General features: G+C 39.2%; 1 protein-coding gene across 1 annotated transcript in view; it reads right to left on the bottom strand.

Moving 5' to 3' along the window:
• LOC126433992 (otoferlin-like) overlaps nucleotides 1–15,272 on the bottom strand; it is a 168,888-nt gene that overhangs the window by 41,750 nt on the left and 111,866 nt on the right. Inside the window, exon 11 of the mRNA XM_050090452.1 lies at nucleotides 2,903–3,060. Within this exon, the coding sequence (XP_049946409.1) occupies nucleotides 2,903–3,060 (158 nt within the window). The remainder of the gene's footprint in view (nucleotides 1–2,902; nucleotides 3,061–15,272) is intronic.

Below are 15,272 nucleotides of genomic sequence, written 5' to 3'. Positions count from 1 at the left end.
GTGTGTGAGGGGTGGTTAATTGAAAGGGTGGCCTTCATTTTGTGTTACTGCATGTTATATGTTGGTTAAATTCAAAGTCAATAACATAAAATGCAATTGCGAAAAGCTATTTACGCAGCAGACAGTTATTTTTAGCGGTACAATGAAACTACTTATCAACAGCGTGATTTGGCTTCATTTTGCGCGATCAGACTAATGCTTCCGAAACTGAGGTTTAGTACTGTCGGTTAGTACTTTCTTCTAACGACTCCCTCAGTTCCAATCAGGAGATAACAACATATTTTATTCCTCTGCTTATTTAGTGTATTACATTTCAATTTACAACTAGTGACAACAGAACGAATCTCATACCAGCCTTCGGACTTCGTTCTGTTGTATATCAAATGTAGCTGTACAGAGAATATTACAAGTTGTGTACATATACATTATCTGTTGCTTCTGTGATACTTCAGGGAGGAAACGGAGGTAAGAAAGGAAGAGTATTGACCGGTAAAGCACAGAAAAATGTGTCAGAAAGTAAAGTGCAGAATGTTAATTTTGATGTTATCTTCCACTGGACAAATGAGCTGACAACCTAGAGTTTGTGATGTAGTTAAGGGTGCGTTCGTCATCATAGTTTTTCTATTTCTTATTCTTAGGTATTCTACATCAGCTTATTGCTGAAACAGAAGGAATCTCAACGTGTTCTCGCACTGCTTTAATTGAGTTGATATGATAGATACACACATATGAGTTAAGTGCCTCCCTTACAATATTACCATGAAATTTTACACAAAGATTACCAGGTACAGCAACACTAATACGTATGAGGTCTCGAAAATGAATTGTTGTTTTTAGCAATTAACAATGAACACATACGAAGTTTAGACATAAGCATTTACCGCTGGTGCTGAGCAGACCATGACACTAATATTAAATAGGAAAAAACTTTCCGCGTGGAAAATCTTTCATGTTCAATAAGCAGAATTACACAGGCCAACAGAACTTTTTTTTAAACTTTTTTTATTTTGGTAGCTCATCTTTATAGATTTTTATGAGCTGAATCCAAATGTAGCCATAGGTATTTTTATCACCCATAGTTTTTGAGCAATATTCTTTGTGTTATATTGTATAAAAAAAATCCTATGCTATACAGTAAACGGGGAAATTAATGAAACGCTTTGTTACAACATAAGCATGTTTTGTATTTACATTAAGCTACTTAAAACAATGATATGTGTTAATAGAGAATTCACTTGAGATCTGGAATCGGTTTGTATTTTCTTTCTTTTTTTCCTTTGAAGCTTCTTGTGTAGCTTTTTCTACGATGAGTCGCTTTCTGAACTTCTCGGTGAAGTGACCAACAGTAGTCCCCCATCATGTTGGTGTTCCAGCGATCTTGGTAGCGTTTTTTCATCAGTAGTTTTGGATGAATCAATAAACAGCCTCCAGTCTCCTTTTTGTATTCAATACCAAACTCATTCATCAGATGGGCAATGCCTGAGCAGTACACAAAATCACCTTCTTGTTGAAAAAACTTGGAATATTGCATCTCTCTCTTTCTATACATGTATATGCTGGTTCCAACTGCGAATAGGTTCTTTTTTTTTTTTTTTTAATCAAGAGCCAAGCAGTTTAGCTTTTTCTTTCGTTAAGTCCAGATCCCTAACCAAATCGTTAAGCTCGGTCTGAGTAAACAATTTGGGCTCTAGACTTTCGGTATTACAATGGAATTCATCATCGTCTGGTTCATCTAAATCAGATCTTACATCAGAAAATACTTCTATTGGAATATAATTTAAGTCATCTGGTGGTTCAGGAACCGGCAAATCTACACCATGCTCTACTGGTCGAATGGCGGACAGTAGGTTAGGGTAGCTTATTACCTTCTTGTTTCTCGAATTGTGACCAGTAATATCAACACTGCAAAAGTAGCAATCATCGGAATGATTTCTTGGCTCCCTCCATATCTTAGGAACAGCAATTCTAAAGACTTTTTTTCCTTTTTGGACCATTATCTCAGATCTTCAACACACACATTACATACCTTATGCGGCAACAAAGATTTATCTTGATCACCAAGTTTAAATCCAAAGTATGGTAAATAAACCTTTTCTACAAAGTCTGTAATGTTTCTTTCGTGATTTTTAATCACAAGTTTACCACAAATATAACAAAAATTGTCAGCAGAGCTTTTATAACCACGAAGAGACATTGTACTGAGCACATGTACAGGAAATGGGAAAGTGAGGTTAGGTTGACAGTAAACAAAACACCATGTGTTAACACAAAAATACAATCGACCTTTTTTTGCCAGAAAATGTTTTTCAGCAGTGCTACCAACGTCATCTACATTCATTACACCTCCTATTTAAATTATTTTAACTATATAAAAGCTGTTAAATTCTTTAAAAATCGCTTAATTTAATAAATTTAACCGTAAAAAGTGAATAAATGGTGGGTGATACAGTTTTTAAGTATATTTGGATTTCTCACTCTAAAAAACATAATGGTAAGGTATTTTGAGCAAAAAAGTTTTTCCATCGTTGGTCTGTGTTATTCGTCTCGGGCTTAAGTTATTCGTATTAGAAACAGAAGAGCCCGCTGCCAGATTGCACAAAGTTTTGGTGGCTGGCTGCATAACTACGTACTTAAGCAGCCCACAACCAAAATGAACTGGAGACGAAAGCTGCTTCAACACGTGTAAAGATGAAAATCGTAAGAATGATTCTGACAAATATAGCAGTGGCCCGGAACATTACTGTCCTTCCACATGACGAATTTTCTGATTTGTAGCACTCCTGAAGTAAATTAAATTTAAATAAACGAAACAGTTTTGTGGAAAGTACCGAAAGCGCGTGACTACTGTATCGCAGAGGGAGGCAAAGCAAGCGAGGGCGTGTTACCAACGTGTGGTAGGAACGGGGGAGGCCGCAGTGGGCCCGGTGGTCGCTGAGGAGGCGCTGCTCCAGGTCGATCCTGGTCTCACCGATGAGGTCGTCGCGCGTCGTGCGGTCCCAGTCCATGACGCGCACCGACAACTGCCAGTCCCTCGGCAGCACGCACTCCAGCTGCAGCAGCCTGCCCGCCCAACAACACTGTCCACCGACTCGTCTCAGGCTGAACCTTGTGGTCTTATGCTAAGGTATGGTAGTCGCGACGAAGAATAGCCGATGTTAATGTAAATGGTCGTAGCAATCTTTAAACATACAAAATATAAGAAATACATGTTCCATAAGCTGCTACACATAGTCAGTGTATCAAATGAATTCCATAGCATCTCAAGCCTATTAATATATAATTAAAGGTGGCTATATGTACGATGATAAACTTTCCTCACACTGATCTTACTACATCAGCAGACGAAATCTGGCAAAACTCGGAGATGTTAGTTAACTACCAGTAAACATGAAGCAGGAAAATCTTTAGGTTCACGCCATAATTGCATCAGACTTCTGGTTGTCTTGAATACAAAAGGTTATTGACTTTTTGAATTCTTCTGTAAAGTTTTTCAGGGAAAGTGACGCCAAATTCCTTTCCGCAAAACGCCGGTAAAGCCCTTGTCTGAACAGGAACCGCCCTTTTGGCTGCCACGATAGAAAGAAGACGTTTTCCGGGCACTTGATATGGATCGCTCTGAGAGCTGTGGTGTCGGTAACGGAAACCTTCATTATGCAGCGTCCAATCACATTACTGTCACTACCTGTCGAAAGCCTGAATAACTACCATTTGCAGAGTGGATCGCTGTGAGCCTTGCAGGAAGAGACTCAGTGAGGTGCTGCAAGGTACCAGCAGGAATGTGGAGCCATGCCAATTCCACTTCCGCGGCCAGCTATGCTAGATTTCCCGGTTGAGAATCGATGGTGTGAACAGCCCGATCCCGTGGGATTTAAAGCCGGGAAGTTTGGTGGCCAGGGGAAACTCGTCTTGGTGCTCTTCGAACCACGCACGCACAGTGCGGGCTGTGTGATACGTTGCGTTGTCCGGTGGACGAGATCATCCAGTGAATGCCGCGAAAACACTCTCCAGACCGTGTAACGCTCCCTCCGTCTTTGCTTTCAGACGATTCAGCCTTACATGCCAATGACCATTTGTCTGATGGAGCATAAAACGTGACTCACACGAAATGGCCACCTGTCGCTGCTCAGTGCATGTCCAGTTGCAGTATTGGCGTGCAAAGTCCAGCCTTCATCTCCGTTGAGCAGCAGTCAGCACAGATGCAGGAACCAGACGCCTGCTGCGGAAGCCCACACGCAGTAACGCATGCTAAACGGTTGTTGAGGAGTCACTGTTGACAGCCCCTTGGTTCATCTGGGCGGTCAGTTGCGCAACAGCTGCATACCTATTCGCCCGTACACATCTCCACAGCCGTCGTTCACGCTTGTCACCTATGGCCCGTAGTGCACCACGGTTGCCTTGACGACGGTTTTGGACACCGCACTTTTGCCATGTACAGTGTGTTTTAATCGTGGTGGCACGCCAACAGTTTACAAACTTAGCCGTTTCGGAAATTCTTCCGCCCTTGGTCGAAAGCCAATTATCATGGTCTCTTGGACGTCAGATTCGTAGCTCCGTTTCTGCATTACGACTACAACTACACCGTTTACCGTGTCTCCCGAAACGCTTTATACACCAACCACTGTTAGTGCTGTTTCTGAGTGATTATTGAAGGGTGACGTCGACCATTAGCAGTGGTCACATTAACGTGGCTAGGTTGTCTATATTACGCATGTTTCTAATGGTCTTCAGCCTACTTCTCGTTTAATAGGATGATGTAAGTGTTGCATTTTCTTAGAGCAGGAACGCGCAATCACTACAGACTTATTCTAGTCGCATCACAGGAAGCATGTGAAGCGACACTGCTGAAATTTGTCTCTTCTCAGTCCATCTTCTGTGTACAGTTGATGCATGACTTTGTGTGGTTTGTAACACATGGTCAAGCATTATATTGCTTCAACTTTTGGCCATGTACATTTATTAACATCTTTAATTAAAAGCCCGACTGCTTTTAATAATTTTGCTTACATTATGGTGATTTACACAATATTGTTTAACCGTTTCTGCAACCCAGAGCAATAATTTTCGAAATATTTTCTTCCATAGTTCCCCAAGATCATAATAAGCGGTTTACAACAGTTAACGCTAAGCAATCCGCAAGCAGTAATACGCAGGCATTTTGATTCAACACACGAATTACACTCGTGCTCATAAATTAAGGATAACTGCAGAATGTGGTGCCACACAGCATAGCACTACACAGAACTGGCGCTAATATAGCATAGGCACTTGGGAACACACACGACACAGATCTGTAAGTCCACGGTATTGGTGATAAGTTGAGAAAACCGTCCCGAAACACATGTGCTACAAACGTCGCTGTTTCCTGCGCATGTACCCCGACACCAATATGGGATATGATCACCATGCGCACATACACAGGCAGCACAACAGGTTGGCATAATCTGGATCAGGTGGACGAGCAGCTGCTGGGGTATAGCCTCCCATTCTTGCACCAGTACCTGTCGAAGCTCCTGAAGTGTCGTAGGGGTTTGAAGACGGGCAGCGATACGTCGACGAAAGCATCCCAGACGTGCTCTATGGGGTTCAGGCCACCCCATTCGCCTGATATCTTCTGTTTCAAGGTACTTCTCCACGATAGCAGCACGGTGGGGCCGTACGATATCATCCATGAGAAGGAAGGTGGGACCCACTGTACCCCTGAAAAGGCGAACATACTGGTGCAAAATGACGTCCCGATACACCGGACCTGTTACAGTTCCTCTGTCAAAGACATGCATGGGTGTACGTACACCAATCATAATCCCACCCGACACCATCAAACCACGATCTCCATACAGGTCCATTTCAAGAACATTAAAGGGTTGGTATCTGGTTCCTGGTTCACGCCAGATGAAAACCCGGCGAGAATCACTGCTCAAACTATACCTGGAGTCGTCCGTGAACATAACCTAGGACCGCTGTTCCAATTGAAACGTCCCCTTTGAACAATTATACACGACTGTCCTTAAACTGACACACAATATTTTGTTAGCGCAACGCAATCTGACTTTCAAAATTCCCTACAAAAGAATGGCCCTGACTAACATTAAACTATACCTTTCACAAATCACTTACCTCACAAAAATCTTCGCTGCTCAAGCTACTGCAATACAGCGAGCGCCACTACTGCCAGCTAAATAAAAGATTCAAACTATGGAAGGCACTAACTACTGATAGGGATAGTTAGCAAATGAAAGATATTAATAGAGAACAAACAATGTATTTACCTTGATATCATCATATATAAATATAGCAGTTCATGACAAATTACAAAACTCCGCCATCTCTCTCCCCACATCCACCACTGCTGGCGGCTCACCTCCAACTGCGCAACGCTACGCACTGTTCACAGCCAGCTGCCTAACACTACAATGGCGAGTATTACAACAATGCAAAGCAGCCACAGACTGCACACAGCACAGCCAGTGATTTTCATATTGAGCGCTACGTAACGTAGCCAATAAGAAAACATAAACAGCCTACTAACATAGCCCCCATGCTCCCCACAAAAAAATTTTACAAATTTTTTTTTGGGTAGTGGCCAATAATGATTTGATAAAAGTTTTCATAATTACAATAACAAAGAAATCAAATGCACACACATATTGATACAATGTTGGTCAAAAGCTAAAAATTTCTCACAGTCAATAAAGACAGTCCACATTGTTCATCACAGTAAAATGCAGAGTTTTTCTCAAAGTCTGAGCAGTAAAAGAAAATGCACACGGAAGTAGTGGATTTCCATGCAGTCTTGAAGAAGTAGTGTTGTCCTTCCAATGGAAAGACAGTGCTGACTCGCGACATGCAGACAGGTAATGGGCCACAACAGAGCAAACCCACAGCAGAGTCAGTCGAAATTTTGAAGAGTATTGGTAGGTAGGTCATCACAGAGCAGACCCACTGTAGTCCTGGTAGAGATTACGGTATTGGTGGGCCACCAGAGGTGCAGACCCACTGCAGTCCTTGTAGAAATAATGGTATGGTAGGTCATCATAGATGCAGACCTACTGTAGTCCTTGTAGAGATAATGGTACTGGTGGGTCATCAAAGATGCAGACCCACTGTAGTCCTTGGAGAGATAACCAGCAGCCATCTGTTGTGACTGTGCAGGTGCACAATCACCGTTGAAGAGTCTTGCGGATAATATAGCAAGTCCATAAACCACCACTTGTGCACTCACAAAGTTTTTGAAATTGTCCTTAGAACCAGCAATGCTGTTATCCAGTCCCTTGCTGAATCATTAACACACGTGCAAACACTATCAGTCCCTACTTCTCACATATTGTCCATATACTATGACCAACAGAAACGTGTGCAGTGAAATGTAACTAACAAGTTAATAATATCATGAACTGGTGACAATTACAATTTTATAACATAAGAATACAATAACAAAGGTACAAAACACATCATTAAAAACATAATGATACAGATAACGTTTGTAGTAATAGGGGCTTTACAAAAGAATAGAAATAAACATATACATCAGTGTTACAGGAATTATGACATAAGTAAATACATAAAAGATCAGAATAACTTTTGAAACATCAACTTTACACATGAGCATTAAAACAAAACAGAATTAATAATGTCTAACATCTTTACAAAGTAAATAACATATTATTAACGCAAATTATATTTGAGGATAACAGTATTCCTCATCATAGTTCATGTAGCTGAGTATGAGAAAAATTCTACAACAAAAGTCTGATGAGGTAAACATATAAAGACAGGAAGAACATATATACACTAGGGTACCCAAACACATAGTGGGATAACACAAAAGGAAAGGACAGGGTTTGTTTCATTGCAGTATTTTGCAAACAAAACTTTCTTTGCTTCTTGGAGATCTCCCTTCATTCATCATTATTCCCAAAAGTCCTATCTAAGCCTGCCTTCTGTATTTCGTTCACATCCTCTGTCAAAAATAGTTTTCCTCTCTGCTTTCTGTATTCTGTTCACATCCTCTGTCAATAATAGTTTTTCTCCACTGTACAGTATCCTTTTTATTTTGCCAGACCATTTTCTGATAGCTTCTCAATGCATTTCTTATAAATTTATAATAGTTAGTTTCTTACATAGTCTCCTCTTAAGCTAACTTAAATCTACTGAGCTCAGATACTAAACTAAGGGACGAGGCAATGCAGCAGCACATAACAAATTAACACAAACAGCAATGCAAAAAAAATGGAAAATTGCAAAGCAAGCTACAGTAAATATAAATTACCAAGCAATGCAACATTACAACTAATATGAGCCAATGTACAGTAGCAAGAAAAATAAGTCAGTAGTAAAATTAGCTTAACAGAGTAACACAATTTAAAATTCAGTAGCACTATGCCTGGCAAACAGCAGCAGCAAATATAAAAAATATAAAACTTATATCTATACATGACAAAGCTCAAGCAGAAAAATATTACAGTAAAAACAACAATGCAGATAAGGGAAATGTATATTCACATCTTAATATCTATGTAATTAAAGTGGTGCACCACAACAACTGACTGTAAAAAGAAATGTTACCATGTACTTGACAATAAAATTATGTGTTACTGTTACTAGTTCCTTCTTATTGTTCTTTCCTTTCCAAGTGCTCCTTTTTTTTAAAGAATGTGGATTACAAAATTATCATTTAATAGATCTGTTGACAGAAAGTGTTCACATTAGCAAATGCATCTAAGTTTATTTTATAAAACTAATGCTGTAACACAGCTGGAAAACAGGTATCAAATGAAATAAGCAATTACGCAAACCAAAGCATAAAAATATCATTCAATAGTCATGTGACATTTCATAAGTTAGTAGCTCTCAACTCTCATAGAAAGACACTTGTCATAATCAGGTGTGCAGATGTACGAATATTTCCCATCAATTCATAAGCATTGCAGTAATTAGCACAAAGTACGAGTAATCATATGTTTTCAGGTAATGAGCGTGTAATATTTGCGATGCTTTCTACAAAGGAATGTAAATAGCAAGGTTAATGGAAGTAATGAGGGTGTCGCATTTGCAATATTTTCTCTAAAGGAATGCCAATGGCGAGGATAAAGGCCTGCCTTTTTTCTTTTTTTTTTTCTACCTGTGCTTCCGGAAAGGCACACCCTAATGGCTTGTTCTCCAGGTGTTTGACACAGCTGCGTGCCCATGACGCATTACGTGCAGGTGGTCACTTAACTTTCTTACGGAAATATTTACGACACCAGTATCCGCTACAGTGACAGTCTCACATAAAAATATTTCACAGGTCAAGAATTAGCGTTGCAAATCTGTAGAAAGAAAATCCTATGAATATAATGTTGTCCAAAAAATTTTCGCCGGCATTGTGATACATTCACGCATTTACACACATTTCATAACTCTTAAAGTACGATTCTTGGTTTCCAACATCCTTTTTCACAAGTCAAGAGTCCCTACCCACTATTCATTACTCCTAACCTTATTACACATATACGTATCCATCGACACTCGTCAATATTTCGTCATTATAAATATGAAGCATAATCAAATAACTCATATAGCCTCAGCCTATTAATCGTAAACATACCTCAGCAGCATAACACACATCGTCGTCGTAAAAATAACATCATAACACCTCAGTCAAATCTCAAAATCGTCGTAGCTTCCTCCAATAATTAAAAAAATTCTCTGCTCATGTCAAAAGTGTCATCTGCCTCAAACGTACTTTAAAAATCATGAATCCATACCAAATACATCATTCAAAGCTCTCATAGTATCACAATGGTTCCGAAAAAATATGAGCATTTCACAAAGTACAGACAAAATACAATTTCATAAGTGTGAAGTTATCCAACTGTGTAATTGCGTAAACATCTGTCACTGATGTAATAAAAAAAGTTTATCTCTCAGTTACATGATCAGATAGCTGTGTAATTCTGTCTTAGAGAAATATGGTACCGATGTGTAAAGTTGTATAAGCAAATACCATATTAGCTAGGGCTCCTTGTGCTTGCCAAACACATGGTACACAAAGTAGGCGTGTACCCCCCTGAGGATTATTATAATTATACCCTCAGGTGTTACAGATTACAGCAATGGAATGAAATGTATCACGGAAAACTTTCTTTGTAATTCAAAAATCTTTAAAAATAAATGTTTTAAGTACAAAATTAATCACTCAAATACGTGTCCTGTAGCGCTAAATATGCGTCTTGCTGTAAGATAATCTCTGTGGAAGTGTCGTAGTTATCGTCCTCCGAAAGCTAAGTTCTGCAGAAGACAATGTACTTACCTCATGATAAACGAAAGTAAAATGCTTTGCGTATAGATATCTTAGTTATTACGCTTATTGTTGTGGTGAAGAACGTACTGTGCTGTAACGTATTGTTGTGCTATGGAAAACCCTGTCTCATTGTAGCTATACTACAAAAGTTACTACTAAAACATGTTTTACTTTCCAGAATAAAACAGAAAAACTGTGCAGATATAAAACAGAAACACCGCAAAAGCAACATTGTATATTGTCACTCATTAGTAGCGTCGTGATAAAATCGTGTAGCTGTCACATAAACTAACCACTGTGTCATCTGGTATCTCACAGAAAGTACTTTAAATCCAGAATATATTTTCAAGTAAACCAAAATGTTGCATTAAAATCTCATTAGCAGTACTGGTAAATGTTCTAAGTATGTAAGCCTTATAGTCGTTCCATAATCGTGCAACTAACAAGCAAGAATGTACACACACAATAACACTGTGACGTCTGCTCACTATAGCAATGCATTCGTCATTTCTGTTTAAGTAAGTTCTCTTGGTTCTTGATTGGATATTTAACTTCAAACATTGTTGTATGTTAACAGATTCTAAGTCTGACAATGCATATTAGAAATGTGAAGTGAAAAATTTTATGGCAAAGACTAAGTTAAAAAGCAGATTATCTTTCAATAAATGGTTTTACATGTGAAATGTGGTGTAAACCTTTACTCTTCCTAGTACGCAGAGTTTCAACTTCAACGCAATTATCATGTGGTATACGTCGGATTCTGTAAGGTCCATTGTAAACTAGAAAGAATTTGTGACTCAAGTGTTTCTTCTTATGTGACAATGAATGAGCTTTAATGAGAACTTTCTGACCAATATACAATTTCTTTGCATTTGCTTCACCGTGTAGTTTTCTCCTTTTGTCTGCTGCAGATTTTATATTTTTAAGAGCCAAATCAATTATGTCTTTGTGTCGAAGTTTACGTGTATTTGGGAAAGGTACAAGCTCTCTGATTCTGTTCGGTGGTTCTTCATTCTTTAGTACAAGAGTAGGTGGTAAAGCAGTGGAATCATGAGGCATTTCATTCAGCACATTTTGAAATAAGTGTAAATATCTGTCCCAATGCTGATGCTTTCTGTGACAATAAAGTCTGCAAAGCTTATTGATTTCTTTCATAATCCGTTCAGACGGGTTACAATGTGGTGAGTACAATGAAATAAAAACAGGTTTGATTTTATGATTCCGAAGCGTGTGTGACCAAACAGCAGATCTAAATTGCGGTCCGTTATCTGAAATAACTTTAGCAACGTGGCCAACTTCACGTAAGAAATTTTTAACAAAGGCGTTGGATACAGATCGTCCAGTGGCTTTACGTAACGGAGTGAAAGAAACAAATTTTGAAGTAAGTTCAACAGCGACTAGAACGTACGAAAATCCATTGGATGTTCTGACAAGCGGTCCCAAGAGATCAACAGCAGCAAATTCTTTTAATTTAGAAGGAATAATAGGAAACAACGGAGCACGATGTGAGACAGTAGATGGTTTCGCCTTTTGACAAAGTTTACAAATAGACAAGACTCTTCGAATTCTTTTTTCCATATTGTTAAAATAACAAGTCGTTCGAAGAATATGATAACATTTTCGTGGACCAAAATGTGCGTAGCTGAAATGAATGTACCAAATGAGCTTATTAACAAAATCGTCAGGAATGCAAAGTACCCATAGCTTGTCATCAACAGTGCAGCGTTTGAACAGTATGTTGTTTCTAACCAGATAATAATGCCGAATCTGTGTGTGTGTCTTTTCATGCCATTTGCTCTTGATGTCTTTCCAAATCGGATCTTTATCTTGTTCATGAGCAATGTCCTTTAAAGATGTGGTGATGAAGTTTTCAAAGGCGACTTTCTAAATGTAAAGAATACTGAAATTTTTCTCGAGGTTGCCTTCTGTGGTACTTTTCTCAAGCCCAGCCGGTGCGCGTGACAGTGCGTCCGCAACAATGTTCTCCTTGCCGGGAATGTAGACTATTGTGAAGCGGAATTCTTGCAGAAACAATGCCCAACGTTTTAACCTGTCATGATTTAATTTTGAAGACATAAGAAATTGTAATGCACGATGATCACTGTATACTTTTACGTGCTTACCAGAAAGAAAGAAACGGAATTTGTTAAATGCCCAAACGATTGCTAAAGCTTCTAATTCAGTAACGGAATAATTTGTTTCAGATTTTGTTAGCACTCGGCTAGCAAAAGCAATGGTTTTCTGAACAGTAATGTCATTTTCTATGGCTTCTTGAAATAAATGGGCACCAAGACCGACTTTAGAAGAATCCGTGCTAAGGCAGAAATCTTGTGATAGATCTGGATGAGCTAATATTGGCGCATGAAGTAACGCTTCTTTTAAAGAATCGAATTCCAACTGTGCTTGTTCGTCCCAGTTCCAAATAGTATTTTTTCCAGTGAGAGAACAAAGTTTTGGTGTAACAAGAATTTGCATATTCAGAAAACGACGGTAAAAATTTACGAGACCAAGAAAACTGCGGACTTGTCTTTTTGTGGATGGAACTGGAATGGCTCTGATTGCTTCTAACTTTTCAGGATCTGGCTGAATGCCTTCAGAAGAAATAATATGTCCCAAAAACTTCACCTTTGTCCTACCGAATTCAGACTTTTCCAAGTTAACTGTAATTCCAGATTCTGCAAAAATACGTAACAAACTGTTGAGGATGCAATTATGTAGTTCCCATGAAGCTTCTGCTATTAGAATATCGTCCACATATAAGGTGATGTGACGTTTTAAGAACTCAGGTAATATGGAATTTAGCCCGCGAATGAATGCTGCTGAAGAAATGTTCAAACCAAAGGGAAGTTTCCGAAACTGATAACAAACGCCGAAACAAAGGAAAGCTGTGTATTTTCTACATTCTGGATGAAGTTCGATCTGATAAAAGCTGGATCTGAGATCAATGGAAGACAACAGTTTTACACCATTAAAATTTTGAAGAAGTTCTTCCAACGTTTGCGGTCTGTCTGTTTCAGGAATAATGATCGTATTGATTTGTCTCGAATCTAAGACAAGCCTGATCGATCCATTTTTCTTCTCAACAACATGTAATGGATTGTTGTATGAGCTTACTGCAGGCTCAATAATGCCCTCATCAAGCATAGATTGTACTTCTGTTCTAACACGGTCCCTATAATGCGCCAGAATTACGTATGGTCTAACACAAAATTTAGTATGCTCACGAACACGAAATTGGTATTGAAATCCCTTGATTGTTCCTGTTTTGTGAGTAAAAACTGTGGAATGTGCCTGTAAAATCTCAAAAAGGTCCTGCCTATCAATGTCATTACAGTTCTCAATTGTTTGAATTTTATTTTGAATTAAATCATTAGTATCAAATATGTCGTCGATACCATCCCTGTCAGTACTTGCAGAGTGATTGTTAGTGTCAAGTTCCGTTGAAAATTCCGAACTGTTGTCTAACAGGAGGTAAAGCCGATTAATTTCCTCGTCATGGTTTCAGAGCCAATCCTCAAATTTCAAAGCTATTGACTTACCTTCTTTTTCTAAACTTATTTCAGCATCGTGAAAGCTTAAGATTGCTTTGTATTCATTCAAAAAGTCTACTCCCAGTATAATTTCCGTCGACAATAATGGAACAATAAGAAAGCTCATAGAGAAGCTGTGGCTTTGACAAAAGAATTCTAAGTTGGTTTGTTGGCGTACATCTACACTTTTTCCAAAGATTGCACCTTGTAATTTAATCTTACGTAACGGAAGTGTGGGACAATCGTTCGATTTGTTGCATTTGCTAAAGGCTGTTTCACTAATTACTGAAATGGGACTGCCAGAGTCAAGTACTGCCATAAATTTTACATCATTTACTGTAATGTGAATCACAGGATATGCAATGTTGTTATGTTTTATGTCGTGTTCCTGGAGTAAGATGTCCCTAATGTCTTCCATTTTTACGTAATTACTAGCTACGGCAGCTGCGTCGTCAGTTTCATAAATATGTTTTGTGGCTGCCAGCGGTGTGAGTCATTGCCTATTGTCTCTTTGTTGGCGCGCGTCGTTATTGGGGTTTGCAGACCTAACTTCTACAAATTCACCGTGACGAGAGGGCCCTGCTCTGTTTGAATCCCGCCAGTTCTGATGCAATTCAGGTCTGTCGTTACGATCACATCGTCTGTCGTCATGTCGGTAGTTCCTGTAGTTTCTTTCTTGTCGGTTAAGTGGTGGAGAATTTCTCCCTGAATCGTAACTGCGCGCTGGACCGTTGCGTCTCAAGTTATTCTGTCTCCCGTAATAATAATTGTTTTGGTTCCCATATTGTCTGTTTCTCTGATTGTCTCTGTGATAGTCATTACCGCGGAGAGGTGATCTTTCCCTGTAATTATTACTACTCTGCCAACGGTTGTCATACGGGTGGTGTCTGTTTTGGTCACGATTTGTGTTGTGAGAATAGCCTTGTCGCGTCCAGTTATTATCGAGGAATTGTGACGGATGTGACCTGTAATTGTTGTGTTCCTGTTTCCGCATTCCGCGATTGTCAGTGTCAATTTCCAATTCTTGTAACAGTCCCTGAAAAGCTTCAATGTCGTCTTTGCAACGTCCTGCCAAAATAATGTGTCGTAAATGTTCAGGCAATTTGATTAAGCAAATGCGGATAAGTTCTGAGGGGCTGTATGGGTTTGACAGGTACTGATTCTTGTGCAACATGTCTTCAAAATATTTCACATGACTGGAGAATTCAGATTGTTCGAAATGTTTCATCATTATGATGCCATGTTTTACGCGGTCTTGTGTGGCTTGAGACCAATATGCTGAGAGGAAGGCATGGTAAAACTCTCCTTCACTGTGGCAATCGTGAATGACCGACCGCATTCTTACAGCTGGTTCATTCTCTAAGTAGCCACACATAAATTCTAATCTGTGTTCTAACTACCAGTTGGGAGGAAAACAATGCGAGAATTGATGGAGCCATGCTTGTGGATGAATGTCGTTGCCA

Source organism: Schistocerca serialis, chromosome 1 (genome assembly GCF_023864345.2).
Source record: "Schistocerca serialis cubense isolate TAMUIC-IGC-003099 chromosome 1, iqSchSeri2.2, whole genome shotgun sequence".
NCBI lineage: Eukaryota > Metazoa > Arthropoda > Insecta > Orthoptera > Acrididae > Schistocerca > Schistocerca serialis.
The sequence above is the reverse complement of the archived record's forward strand: the minus strand, read 5'-3'. Positions and strand labels throughout refer to the sequence as shown.